The 21,222-nt window shown below is 37.2% G+C and overlaps 2 protein-coding genes across 2 annotated transcripts in view; one reads left to right on the forward strand and one right to left on the reverse strand.

Moving 5' to 3' along the window:
- KIF18A (kinesin family member 18A) overlaps positions 1-15,813 on the reverse strand; it is a 34,741-nt gene extending 18,928 nt beyond the window's left edge. The window contains exons 1-9 of the mRNA XM_032188629.1: positions 15,788-15,813; positions 15,264-15,644; positions 14,350-14,507; positions 13,115-13,219; positions 11,952-12,062; positions 8,149-8,346; positions 4,284-4,460; positions 3,315-3,389; positions 2,945-3,054 (exon numbers count right to left, since the gene is read on the reverse strand). Coding sequence (XP_032044520.1) covers positions 2,945-3,054; positions 3,315-3,389; positions 4,284-4,460; positions 8,149-8,346; positions 11,952-12,062; positions 13,115-13,219; positions 14,350-14,507; positions 15,264-15,591 — 1,262 coding nt within the window. The 5' untranslated portion in view covers positions 15,592-15,644; positions 15,788-15,813. The remainder of the gene's footprint in view (positions 1-2,944; positions 3,055-3,314; positions 3,390-4,283; positions 4,461-8,148; positions 8,347-11,951; positions 12,063-13,114; positions 13,220-14,349; positions 14,508-15,263; positions 15,645-15,787) is intronic.
- Positions 15,814-16,320: 507 nt separating this feature from the next.
- The window catches only part of METTL15 (methyltransferase like 15), a 93,637-nt gene continuing 88,735 nt past the window's right edge, over positions 16,321-21,222 (forward strand). The window contains exons 1-2 of the mRNA XM_032188772.1: positions 16,321-16,338; positions 16,730-17,009. Of these exons, the coding sequence (XP_032044663.1) occupies positions 16,334-16,338; positions 16,730-17,009 (285 nt within the window). The 5' untranslated portion in view covers positions 16,321-16,333. The remainder of the gene's footprint in view (positions 16,339-16,729; positions 17,010-21,222) is intronic.

The following is a 21,222-nucleotide window of genomic DNA, read 5'->3' on the forward strand; positions in this document are numbered from 1 at the left end:
GATGTTAAGTTGCAAGTCCTAGCTAATAAAATAAAGAAAATAAAGACAAATCAAAGTTTGTTATACCACTAAAGAGTTTGTGCTTCACTAAATGTTTCATATACTCCAACTAGAAACACCCTGTGACATGTATAAGGGGGTCACTAAAAATAAACCTTTTATTTATGAAGACAACACTGAGCTTCAAAACAAAGACTTCTCCAACCTCTTCACACAAGTATTAGCTCTACCTCCAAAAGATACAAAAAAAGCTGCGTTCTCTACTTTGTGTAGTGATTTATTAGACTACTGTTGCCATAGACACCTACGATCCCCTTCAAAAAAAAAAAAAAACAAAAAAACAAAAACCTACTCTCCCTCAAAAAAAAAAAAACACAACAACACACAGGATCTTCATTTGCTCAGTTTTTCCTCGAGCTCCACTGTACAATTTTAGTCACAAAAGGATAACAAAATTCAGAACATGCATCATATTTTAACATTCACTAGGCTAATAGCGGGAAAAGTGATAGATGGTAGTTAGATATTCCAAAGAGACTGATGTTTAAGGCTGATGTTTAAATGGTCTCAAAATCTGCTTATTTCTTATTTATTTTAAGATCTTTAAATCTTCTTATTTCAATTTAAGTGAGAGTAACAAGCATAAGGAGAAAGCCTAGAACCATTACCATATTGTAATGTTAGTTTCAGCAGTGGTACTTTTTTGCTTTACTCCTGAATACTGACAGTACAGTCCAGAGTAGTCCAAAAAGATATCATATGCCTCAGAAATGACACTGTAAGAATTCTTACATAAGAAGGCACCACTTGACATGCATATGTTCTCAAGATGTGCAAAATTTGAGATTGTTATGTAGCGTTTAGTATGAAATACCATAAAACAGCACAGACTCGAGTAGAAAGCAAGTTGAAGATACATTCTTGCCATATACTTCTTGCCAATGTGTTTCAGAAGTAGCAATTTATGTCATAATAAAATGTCTGAATAACACCAGGTGTTTTATTCTGTTATTTTATTGCTTGCATTCAAAAAAAATAAATCATTCTTCTCTGTAGTTTCAGGAAACTAACAGTTTTGCCCCAAAGTGTCTATTGTATTGGCATAAAAGATCTGTACTAACACACGCATGTTAAAATTCACTGCATGAATGTTTATTTCTTTAAGGACTAAAATACTCTTGGTGCAGAGAATTACAGAGTTCTTACCCTACACTTTCACCATCGATACAAGCATTCATGCTGTGAGTAAATACTTGCACAAGTGGCTGGAGAATTTTTTTCCCCCTCTATAGTATCCATAGAAACATGGTTGCTCCCATCTGCTTGGGAAACACAGTAATTGAGAAGTGATGTTAAATCCTCTACTTCCATCACAGTAAAATCCTAGGCATAATTTAAGAGAGGCTGCAGAATAGGCTCACAATCCATACTCTGTCATTGTTACGAACTATTACCAGTCAATAAACTCTTTGTGTCCCAGATGGAGTATCAGGTACAGAAGCCTTTGCAAAGCTCCTGCCTTGACCTGGATTCACTTTCTCAATAATCCTAATTTTCATGGAATTATCTTTCCCCTTCTTCACTTCAAAATCACAGAATGATCCTGTAAGAACATCCAGGATAAGAGTACATCTCTGGACTACCTAGTTTTGGAGAGCTCACAGGCCTGTAGGTGGCAGCTCCAAAACCAGTGTGCATTGCCTACCTCAACAGGCTCAAGACTTGAAGGTCTGGCAGACAACAAATCTCCAAGCTCTACCCAGGTGGAGTGGGAAAGACATCTGGGTTTGGAGAAGCAACTAATTAGTTCATCTTGTCCAGATCACACTGGAAGCAGAAGTCATAGAAAGACATACTGAAACACTAAGCTGCAGTAAGTCTTTCTACTCTGTGCCAAACAGAAGGGAGAAAGTAGCAGAATACTGTCAGAACCTGTAAATCAATGTGGGGTAATCAACTGATCATTCACACTCTGAGTAGGACCAACGTGAAAAGATCCTTGTGAGGAAAAGAGTGTACAAATCCACTTTATTGCCAATTTCTTGCATGTGTCTCTGTGATTTTTGTAATGTTTTGAAATATCCACTTATTAACATATCTTGGCATGGAACATATCCAGAACATTCAAGAAACGTTGTCGAGACCTTGCCCTCAACTATTTCTCATCTCACATAGGATGAAATAAAGCTCAAATAGCCAGAAATTAAATTAACCTTAAAGACTCATACTACACAGAAATATGCAGAAAAACTGTCAGAAGCATCAACCTGACTTTGAAACTTTGAAAGGAACTCTTTGAGAATGTAGTTTTCATAACCTGAATGAGAGGTTTGACACCTTGGAGTGCGTGTAGTACTAACCTCAGTTAGAAAGCCTTTTGCCCAGAAGAGAACTGCTAGGAAACCAAGTCTGACACATGGAAGAAAATTGACTTCTGTCCCTTCTTACACTGCCCCAAATTGATATGATGTCATTACTTGACGAAATAATTATAATTTTGTTAGGCTTAACAATAAAATCCTCATCATGCAGTTCTACTGCTTACTATGCTCTAACAAATTTTTTCAAGTACTCTGAATTTAAGGATATGCAAATCTCCCACAGATACAGACAAGAATCACCGTTAATATTTTTGCTACCAAAACTTTCCCGAACACTAAATTATCTCTAGTAGGACACAACCATATGTGCATACGTACACAATTCAGTTTTTACTAGCTCTCTTTTAGAAAGATAGTACTTTCAGATGAGGGTCTTTCCAAAAATGCAAGAAAAACAGCAGAAATTAGATCGGAGCTCAAGATAACTTAAAATCGTTCCATGGTAATACTGCTAAGTATTGACTCAAAATAGGCTAAGACTTAAGACAAACATTTATTCTACAAATAGTTCTATAAGTCATGCCAACTCCAGTTTTAAAGTGATCTTAATGCGATCAGTTTACCTTTTTATTTCCTCTTGCTGATGGTTTGAAAGTACTGCAGCATTGGAATTTTCAAGAACACTTGCTTTCCTTTCTTCATATGCTCTCAGTTTCTCTTTCAACATTATGATCTTAAACAAAAAGGTACCTCTTAGTTAGAATTTTTCTGATTTTAAGACCATCTTTCTACACATTTATCTTGAAACACTTTATAAATAGCATTAAGTTTTATTCTTTTTGAAAAATAGAACATCCCTTACCTCAAAAGCCTAAACGGGAACATTAGGACAATACTTACCTTATAGGTTTAAAACCATGACTTTTTTTTTTTTTTAAATTCTAACTCATAATAATTAGTATTTCAACCTTTTAACAATAATTTTTGACATACCTCTTTCTTCTGTTCATTGCAAATTTTAACGTATTGGCTTATGTGGCTGTCAAAACTAACAATGTTGCTCTTCAACTGTTAAAGAAAGGAAAGAATTAGAATTTATGAAGGTGCCTTCATGCTTCCCTGTAAAACAAATACATTACGTTTAAACGCTACATAATTATATTTGTAGTATACTATGAGAAAAGGGATGAAAACATTCCTGACTTGCTCAGGAGAACTATGAGCCTCTTAGCTTTTGTAGTAATTGGCTGCATACCCGTGGCAGCAATTTCCCTCAGAACAGCAGTAATAATTACATTTACAGATGCAAGCACATTTTGCATTTATTTAGACTAGTTTTATCATTTCATACATGCCTTGTGAATTTCATTATACAAGTTACCTTTATGTTATTAGGCAACAAACCGGAGAAGAGATGAAATAGATGGAAACTGCAGTCAAGACTATATTATGTAAAGCAAATTCAGGTGTTACCATACAAGGGATTATGAAAAAAGACAAAACATATAGACCAGAAGTGTTGTCTGTGGTACTACAGACCAGAAGACATGATGCTGCAGCAGCTTTTCATTTATCAATACTATCTCATTGAGCTTCTTAGCTCCAGCTGAATTCTAGTTGTGGCAAAACTGGACTTGCTCTTGTACAACTGCTAGCACATCTTGCATGTGCTTTACAGTTCTTCAAGAACATAATAGTACTATACTGAAATTGGCTGTCAACTTTACCATATGACTATTATTTTTAGGTTTGAGGCTCACAAGACAAGATCTCGCAAACTAGCAGCTGCCTCAGTAATGAACACCCAGATAATGAGGAGTAGACTGCAGCAACAACCTAACACAACAAAATTTTGAGACAAAAATTAAGTCAATTAAAATTACTTTTTGAAAGAAATAACTCTCCCTCCCTCAAGAATACATAATACTTTGACATAGGATCAATAAATATCAATATACTCACGGAAGATTTAATATCCTTTGCTCGGTTTGCATACTTAAGAGTATTATAAGTATCATCATAGAACATAGAAGATGGACTAACAGCAGCTATCATTATCGTTCGGCAATTTCCTCCAAGGGAATCTTTCAATAAACGTGTGAGCTTGCTGTTTCGATAAGGAATATGCTGTTTTTTGCTCTAGAAAGAAATGATTTTTTATGGATTAAACAATTGTATTTTACATATCCATCTGTTCGAATGTTTGTTTACAATGTCATCAACACCATTAAATACAACAAACAGCCTTGGAACTTTCCTTTTACATAAGTCATCTTCTTCGAAATTACCTTTCAAGTGGATTGTTTGAGTGTAATCTCCTGTTGAAACTGTTTAATACCTTTATAACACAAGTATTAGCCAGGTTACTTTCTAGTATCTGGATCCATAACAGTTTCTGTGATGTAAGAAACCAACAGAAAAGGTAGGCTACGCTAGAAGGCTATGCAAAACTATTTTCAGTTCACGTAATTTCATTTCACAATGATTGAGGTTGGAATGATCTTTCAAGACCCTGCTGCTCAAAGCAGGATCAGCTAGAGCAAGCTACCAAGGTCTATGCCCAGTTAGGTTTTGATTATCTACAAGGATAGAGAATCTACAACATCTCCAGGCAACCCAAAGTTTGCCTTATAAGGCTTTTTTTTTTTTTTTTTTGAAGTCACATTTACAGAATAACCATCTCACAGTGAAGGTTGGTAAGGAGCAGCCACCTACATCAACTAAGTCAACATGCCATCGGTACAGGCCCTAAATTCTTCCTCCCACTCCAACAGGGTAGCGAGGAGAACCTTCAGCTTTTCCTGGCAGCAATAAGGGAAATAAAAGCTTTGATCATTTTCCCTGGCATATTTGAGAGTAGAAATTGCTAGCTGACCAAGGGGTGTAAGCTGTAAACACTGAACTTGAGTTTAGTAAAAGTTCATGATGTTTTGTCATCCTCCCACACAATTATTCCCACTCTTTCCCTTGAGCTGGTGATCCAGATCAAGAGAGTCTAATTCACTACCATGAACAAAGCAGGTAGAAGAACACAAAAATCAAATCTACAGTGAGTACCGCCTCCACCCCTTCAAAACAAACGCCAACAAACAGAACCCAAAATGAAAACGTCATTTCCTAATTTAATTGTGTGGCTTCATGACTGCTAACGCCAGCAAGGAAGTGTTAAGAACTATCTGAAGGCAGGAAGACCTGAGAGGACTACCCCTTTGACTGGACTGTACTGTTGAGGAAGTTTAAGTTGATTTAACAACTCACTATCACCTAAAGGGACATCCTACTCTGGTCTTCATACCTCTGCTAGTAGCTCTCACATTTAACTAATCCAGCAGACAACAGAACAAGTTCTCTTGAAACCCTCTATTAACTTAGATCTTGGTGTACAGTATGACCCATAACTTTGGAAACCATTCCACAATAGCAAAGAAAGCTTTCCTGTACATACATCAAAATTTCGATAAAGGATTGCATTTTGAGGAAGAAATGAAGGCAGTTTATCTGGAAGATTCCTGTCCAGTTGGCTAGACAGCAGATTTGTTCCCTAGCCCCAGCAGTAACACACACCCTCCAATTCTTTTTTTTCCTTGGCTTGAATGACCAAAATGGAAAGCAACTGCAACCAGTAAAATAACTTCCGTGAGCATCCCCCTTAACCATTTTCATTTTAATTCTGCTAAGATAACCTTATTGCTACCTTTAAATATTTTGAATGCCTATAATTTTTTGTACTAAATATTTATTTGTACTGAACAGGTAACATTCTGCATATTTTTTATTTGCATGTTGCTTTTCTTCTGCTTAAAATAATGACTTGTACTTCCCAGATCCTGCCCAAAAGGATATTACAATAAGGACACTTCAAAAAGTTTTGTTGAAAACAGGAAATTTAGGGAGACAAAAGGAAATATAAAGATTCAGCGTGGACTCACGCTGCAAGGCAGTTTATAACCAGAAGCAACTAAGAGGGAAAATGAAGATGAAAAGAACATAGCATGTTCTACAGAATAAGTAAAGAGAATTCAAGGCTCTCCCTAATACAAGGAAAAACTAGGCAAGGTACAAAAAAGTACAGAAGTATACAAGGATGAGAATACTGGAAAGAAAGGCATACTTTAACTGACAGGTAAGAACATTAGCAGCAGTATTAAAATATACTGTAGTGAACCAATCCTAAAACAAATAGGAGAAACTGCTTACAGTAATCCAAGTATACAGAATGACAGAAGTGAGTACTGGAGCAACAGGAAAGCAAGCATGTCTATGAAGCCTCTTCCTGGCACATGTATGCGTCTCGGTAGAAACATGTGACAGCTATGTATCAACATTTCAGTTTTTTCATTTCTCATGCTGCTGACAGTACTATGCACATTAAGTCAAAGTGTTCAATTATAAATAGAGGTGAGGAAAAAGAAGGAAGTTTTCCCAAAAATACATTTGCCAAAGTCTCAGGTGTTCCTTCCATCCCCCCCCCCCCCAAAAAAAAAGGATACTTCTGATTATTTTATGTTAAAAGTTGGAAATTGGAAGTTAAAGAGGTTGACACCCATACACAAAACATACCTCCCTTCTGCCAAGTTTACAAAGTCAATTCTCAAATGAATTAGCAGTATGTTGAAGAATTGCTTAGGAAGCTACTCATTAATTCATATTATCATGTGATTGTGTTTTACATAACAGAAAGAATTAAGAGGTAAGAGAATTTAAACAAGAAACCAAAGAGATCTTATGTTTTAATTGCCAGTAAGAGAGCAAAAAACACTGCATGAAACAAACTTTTAGTTATCACAACATACTGCTAAATTTCACCAACACAGCAGATTGCCCTAAAACTAGAAGCATAAGCCTCTGGAAAATCTGTCTTTTCCAGGATTTACTTATGCAAGCTTCTCTACACATACTAGATTTTGGAAAATGTGGGTAAGGAAAGCAGGTATGTTCAACTATCTTAAGGAAACTGTTTTTGAGAATGCTTTCCCATCAGGGCTTTCTTCATTCAGCTATCCAGAAGATAAAGTTGAAAATCCACAAGGAAATCTTGAAGGGAAATGATCAAGTGAGAAATATCAACCAAATAATCCCTAATATTCAAGGACAGCTTCCCTGGATTTCAGGCTTTAGAAGGTTTCTATTTTCATAATTGAGCAATGCATAATCTTGAGTTATCTTAAGATGTTAAATATTCTTTAAACAAATTGATAAACTGAAGAATTTTGCTAGACCAGATTATAAAATACTGAAGTACCTATTCACAGCACTACAGCCTCAGAATCCACAGAATCCAAATTTATGTAAAGCCTTAGTATTGCTGTTCTGAGTGTAAGCAACCAAGACATTTTCCCATATTCTTATCCATGAAAAATCTCCCTGTAGTTTACTACACGTAAGTAAGCTTCTGACTTATCAATTATCCATTAATTAAAAGTATGCTTGTTCCAACCATCACTATCAGCAGAAGGGAAATGCATAAGGATACTTAGAACATATTGCTTCTCTTTCAAGTGGAAGTTACTGTTGGCATTGGAACTACTGGAACAAGTTAAGTTGCATCAGATGATTCAGCAACTAGGTATTTTAAGACACTTCTGTGTCTTAAAATATGTAACCTCCCCACCCCCCAACTACACAGATTCTTACAAGTAGAAAGACTAATATATACCTTACATGTACATTTCCTGATATATTTCATGAGGATATCCTACTAAGAAACTCTGAAGATACAGTAGGAGTCAAAGAAGATACCACAAAGAGTCACGTTTTTAAACATAGTAAGCATTAAGGGTTTTCAAAACACTGGGAGGTGAAGACTGCACAGGATATTGGTACATACCTTTGGATCAGCCAAGGCGTTAATGACATTTCCAAGAGCTAGAAGGGAGCGGTTAATATTTGCTCCTTCTCTAAAGCGAGCCCCCTTGGCTTTTGTAGCACTGGCACGTTCAGATCCTGCCAGGTCAATGAGGGACATTTTGGCAATGCGAACGTTTTGACTAATACTAGCTGTTTTGTCTTGCTGCCTTAGATAAATCTACAAGGGAAAAAAAAAAAATCAAATTAAGAAGTAACCACTAACCAGTCTTATTACTCTAAGCAGTAAGTTAGTTTTACAATCCAACAGCTGTCTTCAGAAACAGCCTCTGAAATACTTTTAAGAACATAAGTTAAACCTTTCTGTACTCAGCGACTGGCAGTTTGGCCTAACAGAACATAGCAAAACTATTTCTAAGACTAACCTTGCATTCATCTGCTTCAGGTACTAGTAAGAAAAAGAAGCTGAGTGTGGTTGCACTGGGTTTGGCTGGGACATAGTTAATTTTCTTCACAGCAGACCACACATTGTTTTCTTTCAAATCTGGGAAAGCTGATCAACTGTAACCGTGTTGCTAACACACCAATGGTTAACACCAATGTTTTGTTCAGCAAAAGCAAGGCCTTCTCTATCTGCACAGCCCTGCTAGTTGGTTTGGGGTGTTCAAGAACCTGGAAAGGAACATAGCCAGAACAGCCAACCTGAAGCAACCGGCAAGATATTCCATGCCATACAATGTCACTCTCAGTGATGAAATAGTGTGTTTCTCCAAAATAGTCAGTGCTTTAGGAGTACTTAAATTCCTGTCTGAATTTAAGAAGAGATTGGACTGTGAACTTAGGCACATGGTCTGAACTTTTGGGTAGACCTGTGCGGTGTCGAGAGTTGGACTTGATGATCCTTAAGGGTCCCTTCCAACTCAGGATATTCTATGATTCTATGATTCTATGATTCTACTTGGACAGCAGTCTGTTGGTGGAACCTGACTGCTTTTACTTTGCTTTTTTGCATTTGTTACCTAAATGACTTTATCTCAAACCACAAGGTGGCCTGCCCTTTCTTTTTTGCCTTTGCCCTTCTGATTCTCTCCTATATTCCACTGTGGGGGAATAAGCAAATGACTGGCTGTGGCCTTACAACAGTGGCAGATTGGTGAGCTTCAAATTAATTAGGTAACTAAAACAGCTTTATTCTTCGTCACTTTGTATACCACACTAATATGCTTTCAACTCTGAAAGGTGTTCATTTTTTAAAGGCACCCCATTCCTTGTTAAGTGAGCTGTACTCAAAGGCTGCACCAGCTTATTTTTTACTTTGAAGACTCACATTAGTAGATATTTATATAACTCATACATTTAGGATACAATTACCTAACAAAAGAAATCATGACTTCGAGCAATAACTTAATCACTTGACAGAAAGGAACATTTAAGAGAAAACAATTAAATACCTTTGTTGACAGCTAGACTATCTCAAAAGGCAGAATAAACAAAACAAGCATTATCTCATTACAATAATTAATTGGATGAGAAATACAGCAATGAACACCAAAGAAAGTTTCTGCTAGCTACACTAATCTGTTGGTGCCAGCCTTGAACAAAATCAGTCTGAATGTTTTTGTGAATGAACTGTGCATCAGGATGAATGCTAAGTACATGGCGATACCAATTTTTTATGATGAAACCCCTTTTACCTCATGACAGAGTTTGAACCTGCGAAGACCTGTGTTTCTTTTTGCTTTTTCAAGTCAGATGCTTTAACAGTATTTTGTAAACATTTGAAGAATTATTTGTTTTCTGGTGTACCACACCAGTTTATAGTGTATTTATTATACACAAGAAATGGAAGCTACTTCAGAACTTCTGAGTGGTATTACAAAAAAATAAAAAAAAAAAAATCAATGAACACACCACTTTTGTTCAATGTATTACGAACAAGCCACTTGCTAAATATTTTTTATGTATACATACACTGAAATATTTGCTGTTCATACAATATCTAGATATAATCAAAACAAAGATTGTTGTGTTTTGACTTATTACCTACCAACTAGTAAACGATCAATTCATCTGCAAGCATATATATTTTCTTCATATTTGCTCTCTAAGCCAGAATTAGTTTGTAATAATGAAATTAAAAAAAGTCTGCTTAAGCATACCAATGCATTTTTTTTGGTCATACATTCAAACAAAGTTGTGGCAAAATACAAATACACTAATTCTGTCAATATAGCTTGTTTTATTTGGTGAATAAGCAGATTTTGCTAACAAGTAAATACATCTACACTGAGATCTATTTGCCAGAGTAAACAGAATGTAGGCTGGAGAAGATGAATTCTCCAACAATCCCTATTCACCTAATTGCTTGCCTTCTTGTTAAAATACAACTAAGCCGCAACATCTACTTTATTTAATTGCCTGCTATTTTTAGAAACAAACTGAGAAGAATCCAAAGCCTGCCAGATACAACTATCAACTGTGTGCTGCCAAGTGAAGGTGAGAGAGGCAAGACACTTCAGCCCAAAGCAAAGAGACAAATCAGCAGTTCATGCTCTGATCTTTCTGTGGCACTGCACTTTGTGCCTTATTAAAGATGGCACACGCAGGTGTGCCATGCAGCTATTGACCTAAATTTGGTGAGAAGTCATTGCCTTAAATTTATGACCACAGGCAAGACCTCAGAAAATTAACGGAAAAGACAATTTCAAAGAGAAGCCTAACATATATAGGAAAACAGAAGCTTTTAGAGTGGTAATGACTTTTGCTGCATTAATTCCGAACTATGTAGAACATTTACTGGCTCTTACTAAGATTTTTTTCATTAGTATTGACACAAAAGCTCTGGAATACTTATTTTACAGCTATTTGCATTACCATTTCTACATCAAAATATAAACTTTTGACTATAGTTACTACACATTGCCTCAGTCTCCAGGTATGGTTAGGGCCTGCCTAACAGTTAGTTTCTATTTGAGCTGTAATGCAACTACCAGATCTCAAATTTGCTTATAATATTCAGCAACACAGAAGAGCAACATATAAATGATAGATGACAGTGTATTTTGCAGTAGGCAAGAGGATCAAAGGATCAAGAGCTTTTAGCTAACAGGACCCATTTCTAAAGCTTTATTCTACAATGGTTTGTATTTAAGACAAGTCAAAATGACAAGGTGATGGTTTGCAAACAGCAGTATTTAGAGATATCTTCAATTCTAGCACTTTTGTAGAACACCTGCAAAACCCTCATCTACAGAATTCAACGAAATATACATTTGATTTTGATCACCCAAGAATATGTCACTCAAATATTTTGTGTATAAAAAACACTTCACTTGTTCTAAAATTTGATGCAGACTGAAACATTTAGTAAACTTGTAGTATGAAAAATCACCATTAACCAAAATAAGTAGGATTGCTAAGTACTGCTTGAGACACTCAGTTTATAGTCAGATGTATAGTGATATTCTGTAAGATATTCACTGTATAAAAAATTCTGAGCAAAAAAAGGATAGATGGCTTTTTGATGTATAAAAATTATAATAGGAAAGTACATTCAAGGCTCAAAACAACAGTTTTAGAGAAAAGGTATTTTTTCAAGGTCTGCAGTTTGAATTATTGCAATTGGAGAGCTTTTCATTGAATTTACTTCTTCAAATGTAATCACTCTGGAACATTTACATGGGATAAGAATTCAACAAGAACAGTTAACTCTGTGTGTCAAAATTAAGGTTTGATACAGTTTCAAAAAAGCCTCTGCTTTATTCAAGTTTTGACAGTAAGTAAAGCTTATAGTAATACTTGAGTATATCTGCTATATCATCTCACCTGAAATACAGCATGGGACCGAGAAGAGGACGCATTTACATCTGTGGGATGCTGTGTTCTATTTTTATTTCCATAATCCAACATTTGAAGGATTTCCTCTGCTGATTTAGGCTTTAAAGGTAGAGCATAGTGAAAAAGAGAAAAGTATGTTTATCTGAACTATACAAGATTTTGTATTGATTTTAAGATATATCAACATGCATCTTAAAAAAGAACACTAAGAACGACAACCAAAACCAACAGAGATACTTGAAGGTATAGTTACTCGGAAATTCCTGTTTTAGAATTGAAGCTCTTCAAATACTCAGCTAAGAACAGTAAGTCACGAAAAGCAAGTACCTAATGGCTGTAAAAATTTAAATGACTTTTTTTTTCCATAAAACACAACAATTTAAACAAACTAGCAAGTGTTCTCTACACTTAGCAAAAAAAGTCTTAAGAAGGCTACAATCTTTCTTGTACTTGCAAACAGCAACATAGTTTTCTTTTTCCAGCTTTTTACACAAAAGCTTTCTAAGAAAGAGCCAAACTAATGTGACTGTTTGCTTTTCAATCATTTTTCTACACACACGAAATCTAGAAAGCTACAGCACATATAATGGGCACTAAACACCTGCAAGAGGAAAAGCCTACAAGAGCTAGTTAACAGATTGATCAACTAAGTTGTGTCACTAACTGCCAAAAAAAAAAAAAAAAAAAAAGGAAATGCTGTGCTTGCCTGGAAAAAAGTATTTATGGAAATGAATTATGTATATTATTTAAGAAGAAAAATCCTGAGAGGTAGGCACAAGGTTTTCTGAGGTATTGAGTACTCAGACAGCACTGAAGATAGTATTTCTTAAAGGACATCACCAAGGCGTATTAATTAAACAAGCTGAAGATAAATATCAAATCAAGAGTGCCTGTTTGATAAAGCCATGATTTTGAAAAATGTTTTATCATTTTCTATCCAAGAAATTGATCCAAGTGGCTTTTTAACAACATGATTTTGAATAATTCATTTATTAGGCTTGCAGGCAAAGTTACTAGTGATTATTGCCACAGAAAAAATAAAACACAAGAAAGTTGCTAAATTTCATACAGCTTTCAATCCACAATAACAACTTCATTATTTCACCTCACATATTATGGGGCTTCCAGAATTTCAATACCTATTTACATACCTGATGTAACGTTAGCCCTTGAACTACCACCCCTTTCTGGGTATCTTCACGAACAGCTAGAGGTCCTGAGTTCACCAGGAGATCGCGGATTTGTTCATTGTAGACCTTTAGAAAGGAATTTAAAGTATTTTAAAAACTCCTGCTCTAATTGCCAGGATTAAGTTGGAACAGAAATCATATTTTTAATACGTCTTCAAGATCAAGTAACATTAATTCTTTAGAATTACCGTTAAACACCTTTCCTGCATTGAGCTTGGAATATTCTGTTTATTCAATTCCCATGAATTTTTTCAGCCACTGAAGTGGGACTCCTCCTTAGTAAATAATCTTTAGTTTTTATTTGCAAAAGAACAAAAGAAGTTTGTTCTTACAAAAAACACTTTTGCACCAAGTGTGAATATAAAGTGTTGATTATCACCTACTACACTTCATAATATATACACTTCAGTGAGACTTAATCCAAAAATAGTTCTGTTAAAGCACTTAATTGCTTTAATTCTTAGTCTGTGGAAGCACTTGAAATAGCACATTTTTTCCCACCTTCCCTCCCCCTCCCCCCCATTACTAACTATTCCTCCACTATGACTTTGTAGGAGCTAAAATATAGGAATAATTTTGCTACTGCTGCTTTATAGCAGTGCCAAGACAGGTGCTTGTAAAAACAGAACCGTGATGCAAAAAAAGATGGAGACAGGAAAAAAAAAATTTGACAGCAAAGAACAACAGGAATATTTGTAGAAAGCTAAGTAGTGGCATAGCAGGTCTAATTGAAAAACTTTATTCATACGGGATACAGTAAAACTGACCTGAAATCTTTACAGAAATTAACATTATTGAAAAAGTATTAGATATTATTTACTTGCACAGTTACAGCGTCTATAAGATTTTATCTTTAAGTCCTGAAATATAGCCCTGACAAGATTTTCTTTGTACACGTTAACAGAAGCTCAAAGCAACTCAACTTATCAGCGAGACAGGAATCATTAGGGTTTAATTAGTGTGCTAGAAGAGATTAGCCTTTTTGGCAAGGCTTCTGTAAGACAGTAACAGGTACCTATAAATGATATCTAATGTGCAGACCGCAGTTCAGTTCCAGGCCTATCAGGGACAGATTTTGTGAAGTTCCAGAATGGTTTATAAGAAGGGTGAAGGCAGTAGGGGAATAAGAAAAAAAGTCTTATTTACAAAAATACACCCTATTAAATGCAACATACCAAATCCAGGAACTGGCTTACCTCTAAATAAGACACAGCAACATTGCATATTTTATCTTCTTTTATTTGGTCCATGCAATTATAAAGTGCCATCATGGTTAAATACATAACTCCAGGATCTTCAGGAGAACCTAGCATCGTGTGAGTCTTCCCAGCTCCTGTTGCACCATACGCAAGCACTGAATTTTAAGAGAAAAACACAGACTTTGTACCAATAAGTCAAGCCAATCAGGAACATGAACTCCAAGTGAAAATTCACGTATCTATGACATTGTACAGCTGTTTTCATAAACCCAATCTCTCACTTGGGCTTTGCCTTTTACAGCTGTCATACTGGTGGTAGGAGAATGGTTGGACCAGATGATCTTGGATGTCCTTTCCAACCTTAATGATTCTATAGTCATCAGAAAACTATTCCAATGTCGTTTGTTTTTTCATTTTCAGTTCAAAGTTCTATCACAGGCAACTTAAATGACGAATAAATTCTTTACTGTCTTGACACTAAGCCATGAACTTACTGCAGGTACCTATTGTGTTTCCCTTGCAATATTTTATTTACCAATTAAGAAGACAAACTCTTGATGAGAGAAGTTCATAAAAGAGATGAACATACTCAGTAAAACAATTAAACAATTTATGGTTGAATAACTCTTTCCTGGAGAGTCCTCTTGTAAGCACATGTACTTCAGATCTAGTTCTGAAGTCTGTTATAACCCTAACAAGAAGACTCTTTCAAAAGAGAGTGTAGGTATCTTAAATTCCATAAGCAGGGTCAACCTCTCTCATCTACTAATTAAAACAAAATACTTTATTTAAATGTCAGTCTTTTTAAGGCCTCTGCAGCAGATAGATACAACGGTAAATAGATACAATGGTAGAATCTTTAAGGAAGACAGTGCATTTTTTGAATTGAAAGCAATAAATAGCAAAGTTACCTGTACAGTTATAGCCATTTAGGAAGCCATCAAGGACGCTTTTAGTTGTATGCTCAAAGACTTCCACCTGGGACGAGCTTTCCGCAAAAACAGCGTCGAACACGAATTTCAGGTCTTTCTTCACCCTCTTGTTAATATCCCTGTGGACCAGCTTCTTCCTGTGAAAGAAGCCCACTTCTTCCTCCTTGGGATCGAAGACCAGGATGTGCTGGTCGACGACGTGCACAACCTTGCTGAAGTTGCCCTCTTTTTCCTTCTGCGACTCGGGGCGGACGCGGACCACCACCTTGACGTGGCTGCAGACATCGTCCTCCCTCGCAGCAGACATCCCGGTTGGCCGGCCCTTCCTTTCCCTTCCAGGCCTCCTCAGCGGGACCTTTCCTGCAACCGACAAACCGGTTAAAGGGGAAACGCGCACACGGGGCCGAGGCGAGACCGCCCGGAGCCAGCCGCGGCCCGGCAGCGCGGCCTCCCCCCACCCCGCCCGCCCCGTCCCCCGCCGGCCGCCCCTCGCCTCCCCTCACCTCCGCCCCGCGCCAACGGCCGCCCTGCCCGGCCGACCGAATTCAAACCCGAGCGGCCCGCGCCCCCCCGCCTGCTGATTGGCCGCCGCCGCCGTGACGCCAGCGGGGCGACGGCGACAACGGTAAGCGCGTGGCGGGGGCGCGCGCTGCGCGCGGGGCCGGGCCCGGCTCCTCCCCACGGGCGCGCGCGCGCGCGGGAGGGGAGGGGAGGGGGGGGTCCTGGCTGCAGGGGGGCAGCCGAGAGGGGGACGCCCTGGGGGGGCTCTGTCAGCCCCAAGCGGTGTGAGGGGAGCCCTGCTGGGCTCCTCCCCGTCCACGCAGTTTTTTAGAGAGGCTAAAGTAAAGCCCCAAGGCTCCGGTTCGTCCCTTCAGGGTCACATTGTGTCCCGTGCCCGCGGTTACAGTGTTAATGGTGCAAGCACGGGGCTGCAACTTTGTGTTTTTTTTCTCTTTTTTTTTTTTTTTATCTCCCCTCAGAAGGTCTCACGTCAAAGTTTGGTGTTCCGCCCAGCAAGTGAGGGTGTGAAGTATGTTACCTCAGGAGATATGTTGTAAATAAAGCCTGATTGTTACCCGTACTCAACTTTCAAACGGTTTTTAACGTGTCCCGGTTCATACCTTTATTATTTACCGCGTGCAGTAACTAAAACACGTCTGGGAGCGCTGCTCTTTGGTTCCTCTGCGCCTCTTCTAACCACAAACGCATTGGACTCGGCAGCCGGAGTGCTCCTGTGGAGCCGGTGCCTCGCTGGGAGCAGTGACAGCAAAGCCAGCTTTGGTTGCGCTGGGATGTGCTCAGTCACTTAACGTGGGCATCTCTGGGGTGTTTGGACACCGCTAGAGTCCTGGCAGTGTCAGGGGAGAGGAGTGGTTCCTTGTAGCATTGCCTCTTTTTTTAAATATTTGTTTGGAAGTAATTCCCACCGTCTACTGTTTTTCTAGGTTGATCAACTCCAAAATGTTATCCCGGCGGCTGCGCCAAGTTCACAAATGTTTGTTTCTGCACGGTGTAAAAACGAATCCGGTACAGGTAGCTACTTTGCCCAGAAGGATCCATTCTTCAGCAGAACGTTTTTCAGACTGTGAGCTAAAGGACCAAGCCGTACAGAAACATGAAACTGAAGAGTTGTCTCAAAGCACAGAAAGCAAACATTTTGGAAGATTACACACACCAGTGATGCTGGAGGAGGTTGTTAATTGTTTATCCCCCCAGTCAGGCCAGGTGAGTTAAATAATTGATTGGCATCCGTGATTCAGTAGTTATCCAGCAGAAAGGTCTGTGCAGTGCAGTGATAACTTGTTTAGAGAAATAAAGAGGTGCTCTTTAAGACTCTGCTCCACCTTTTGAAGTATCTAAATTGTTTTGCGATTTGAATGATGTTTTTCTGTTTAAATTAATAGAAATCTGTTATCTGCGTGCCTGAATTTATCCAATAGGGCCAAATAAGCAATCTTTCTAGGTTGTTTTTGTGCTTTTTGAGGGTTGTGTTAACTAGTAACAGTAGCAAGGAGTTCTTATATCATCAACTTGTTGCTCTTTTCTTTTTGTATAAGAGATACCATAAGTGTGTAGGTATTAAAAAAAAAATCACAATAGAATTATTTAGGTTGGGAAAGAGACCTTCAAGATCAATGAATACAACAATCAAACTGACTTATCGAGTCCCATCACTAAACTTTAGAACTATGATGAAATTTTCACACAAGGAATGTATAAATTGTGATGTTACATGTAAAGGTTCTTTCAGTTGTGTAAGTTTGTACTTAAATAAGAATTAAGGCTAATGGAGGGACTATTTATTCAACTTTAGTTGTTGATACAAAAGCCTTTTTTTTTTTTTTCAAGTGGAACTTAAAATAGAAACTATTCCTGTTTATAAACTCTAGAGAGCACTGGTCTCTGAAGGCTTTTTGAGTGTTTAAATATTTATGAACGTAAAATACCTTATTATTGAGGTGGGATTTTTTCACGTGTACATATGTTTCTTTGCAGAGATTCCTGTGCTAGTGGTTAACCACTAATGCCAGACATAAGAACACCAGTGTGTTATCTTGAACAGATATATTTATAATATGACTAACCTTTTAAGCATAAATGAAAATGAAAACATAACTTCAATTTTTTTTTTTTTTTTTTTTTTTTTTTTTTTAAGATAGTAAATGATGTATTTGCGGCTCTTTCTGAAGAGTAGAATTTTGCAGATAAGTAGTGTGCAAAAGGGCACAGTGTGTCAACTGAGTTTTGCTAAAGCAAGCATCGTTGGAGCAATTCTAAGCCAAGATGGAGACTGATTTTCATTGCATGAATGGTGGTACAGTTTATGTTGACATGGGTGTAGAACTGGGACTGTTGCATCAATTTCAGTTTTATAGTTGAAGTCATGACTAGGAATGCTGTGAATGTGTTTTTGCTGTTTTGAACAGGGAACATAATGTTCATATGCTGGATTTTGGTTTTCTACCTTCTCTCCTATGTACACAAAGGTTTCCTTTACTCAGTTTTAACATAGTTATATTCTCTGTTATGAGAAGTTGATTTGGGCCTTTAGTTCTTGTAATGTCCTAAGGCAAGGAGTTGCCAATCCAGTTAGAAAGATAACATTTTCCCTATGCTTTCAATCAGTGAATTGGTTTTTCATTTTAGTTACAGGGGTTGCTAAGAAGGTAAATGTTACTTTAAGAGTGAGTCACAAGTGAGATCAAGATAGTACCCTCCTACTGAATATTCCTGTCGACTGACATCTTTGTGGAATTTGTTTGTCAGAGATTTAAACAATAGTAGTTCCACTTAGCATTGCGTCTCCTTTTACTGCTTTAGATCTTGTTTCTACAAAGTCCCTTTGGTAGTCCTTTCTTGGAAACACATTGTACAAATTAGTTTTTACTGATCTACCTCACTTTTCAATGAAAAGTCTGTTGCAGTAAATCCACACACCAGTAATTTCCCTCTTAAGCTTACTAAACTCTGTTTTAGCCTTCTCAGTCTGTTGGTATTCTTCACACATACTTGACCACAGGTCTTGCAGTTTTTGGGGCAGATCGAGTATTCCCTGTTCTCTTGAGCTTTAAAGGCAGCAAAGAGCTGAACGTACCTTTTCTAAATGAACGTCTTTGGACATCTGCAAGTATGTTATTGTCATTTTCACCTTACTTTTTCCTATTAGTCACTGGCTACTGTCTTTCACATCATAAAGCTGTAGTGATAAGACAATTTCAACGGTAGTGAGTTTTAGTATGAAACTTCAAAATTTTCATTTCCTTAAAAGTGTCTTCTAAGAAGGGTTCTTACAAACTGCAAAACTCTAGGAAACTATTTTGGTAGTCCAGCACAAACAGCTCACTATGTATAATATTTAAACTTCAGCTAGAACAAAACTAAACATGGTACCCTACTTGGATTTAATGGCAAAACTTGTAATCTGCTGACATCTATTATGTTACATTAAATATAATTTATAGAATTGTCTAGAATGGAGGTATGGTAAGCTCTAGGAGTATCATTGAAGTTACGACAATTCTGGAAGTTTTTCCTTTTTATGTCTGTAAATGGTGATCAAACTGGTGGTGAGAAAGAATGAATGAGACTGTTCCCTTTTCTGCAGTCTTTCAGTGACTCACCAGAAACAGTTAATATCAGATGATCTTTTTAGCATATTTTACTTTTTTTACCTTTAAACAAAACGTATTATTATTCCTCAAACGGATCTTGGCTTTCACCTTCTTAAGTTAGCTGCCATGTGTTGCCAGAGGTACCCTCTTTGATTTTTACTTTTTTACTACCCAGCTTGCATGGAAGGGCTATCTTTGTTGTTGTTGTTGAAATAATGTATTAGGGACATCTAGCTTCTAGAAAGGGACAGATATTTCTTAAACATCCAGCTTTGCCATGAGCTTTCCTTTCAGTCTTTCAGGTCTGTATATCATTGTTCCTGTGACAGCTACTATTTTCATACACAGAAATGTCAAAATATTTTTTCAGCTGAGAACGAGTGTGAGCATGGCCTTCTAAAGTAAAGAAGGAAATATCAAATACTGCTGACAGTCTTATATTGATCTTTTATCGCTGAAGTGTTGTTTGCAATTGGTTTGAAGACAGTAGTCTCACTTCCTGAAGTTCTGTTGCCACTGTTGGATGTTGCCAGAGCGTTATTTCCTTCCTATTGCATGGAGCTAGTTAGCCAAATAATGGGTGACGGTCAATCAGATGAAGGTGAGATGGACTGCTGGTGTGCAAAAGCAGAATCTATTGTTCTGAAGTTGTCCTCTTGGTTTCTTTATATCCATGTCCATATGACTTTTTTTTTTTTTTTTCCTTACACTGAATTTAAGCTCTTAAGGACAAAAAAGAACCTTTCTCTGTACAGCACCCTGCAGCGTGGACTTCTACTTTGTTCAAAGGGTTTCCAAGTGTCGTGGTGTATAAATAGTTCCGTGGCTACGTTGGTGGCCAGCGAACTTACGTAGTACTTCCAAAGCCATCTGCAAATGATTTGGCTGGAACAATGCATTTACAGTAAAGGCTCCCAAAATTCAAGTGTTCCACAGTGCCTCCAAGATAAATAGGAATTTGAAAAGAGACCTGGAAAAATAAAATCTGAGTTCTCAAGTTGTATGAGGCAGTTTGTAGGGTGCAGCCAAAATACCAAGCTTGGCGTAAAATATTCATTACATCATGAGATAAATGCTTAAATGCTTGTTTAGGAGAAGTACAACATTCCACGTACTAAGTAACTGTTTCTATCATTTAAACCCATTTTTCCCTTGAATTGTGAAATGAACGTAGGCCTACTGACAAAAAGCAGTAGACCTACTATATCTTCTTCATGGGAAGCATGCTTAAAGTATCTTGCCACATGCAAATTGTGTGGTTAATTTTTCTGTGGCAACAGCACAATGATGTATATAGTGATTATATAGACAAGTTTCTGTAAAACAGGAAAAAAGGCACTGAAATTTGCAAAAGACAACAAATGTAATGAGATATTCTGAAAATATTCTTAAAATTACAGGCTGTGCTTTTTCTGTGGTCCTTTAGTGTTACTGTGGGTATTGAGATTAATTTCAGCAGACCATGGAGTTCTATGTACCATCTACTATTTCAGTCACTTTTATCTTGCCTGATTTCCTGGTTGTGTTTATTGTGAATTTACGAAAAAGACTAGCCAGGTTTTGGATCAAAGCTGTGTAAGGAAATGTGTAATAAAAAGTTGGTAGACCATGTATGTTTGTGAAACATTTTCTGTAATGTGTAATAGGAAACTTGATAAATGAATCTCTGTATCGGGTCCAGAGTACTGTTGAAAATATTTGACTAAAATCATACTTGAAGAAGTAAAAAAAATACTTGAAAATATTCTTTTCACTGAAAATATTCTTTTCACCCAAAATAAAACCACAGCAACACTTTTGAAGGTAGTGTATGAAAATGGAAAATA

Source organism: Aythya fuligula, chromosome 5 (assembly GCF_009819795.1).
Source record: "Aythya fuligula isolate bAytFul2 chromosome 5, bAytFul2.pri, whole genome shotgun sequence".
Taxonomy (NCBI): domain Eukaryota; kingdom Metazoa; phylum Chordata; class Aves; order Anseriformes; family Anatidae; genus Aythya; species Aythya fuligula.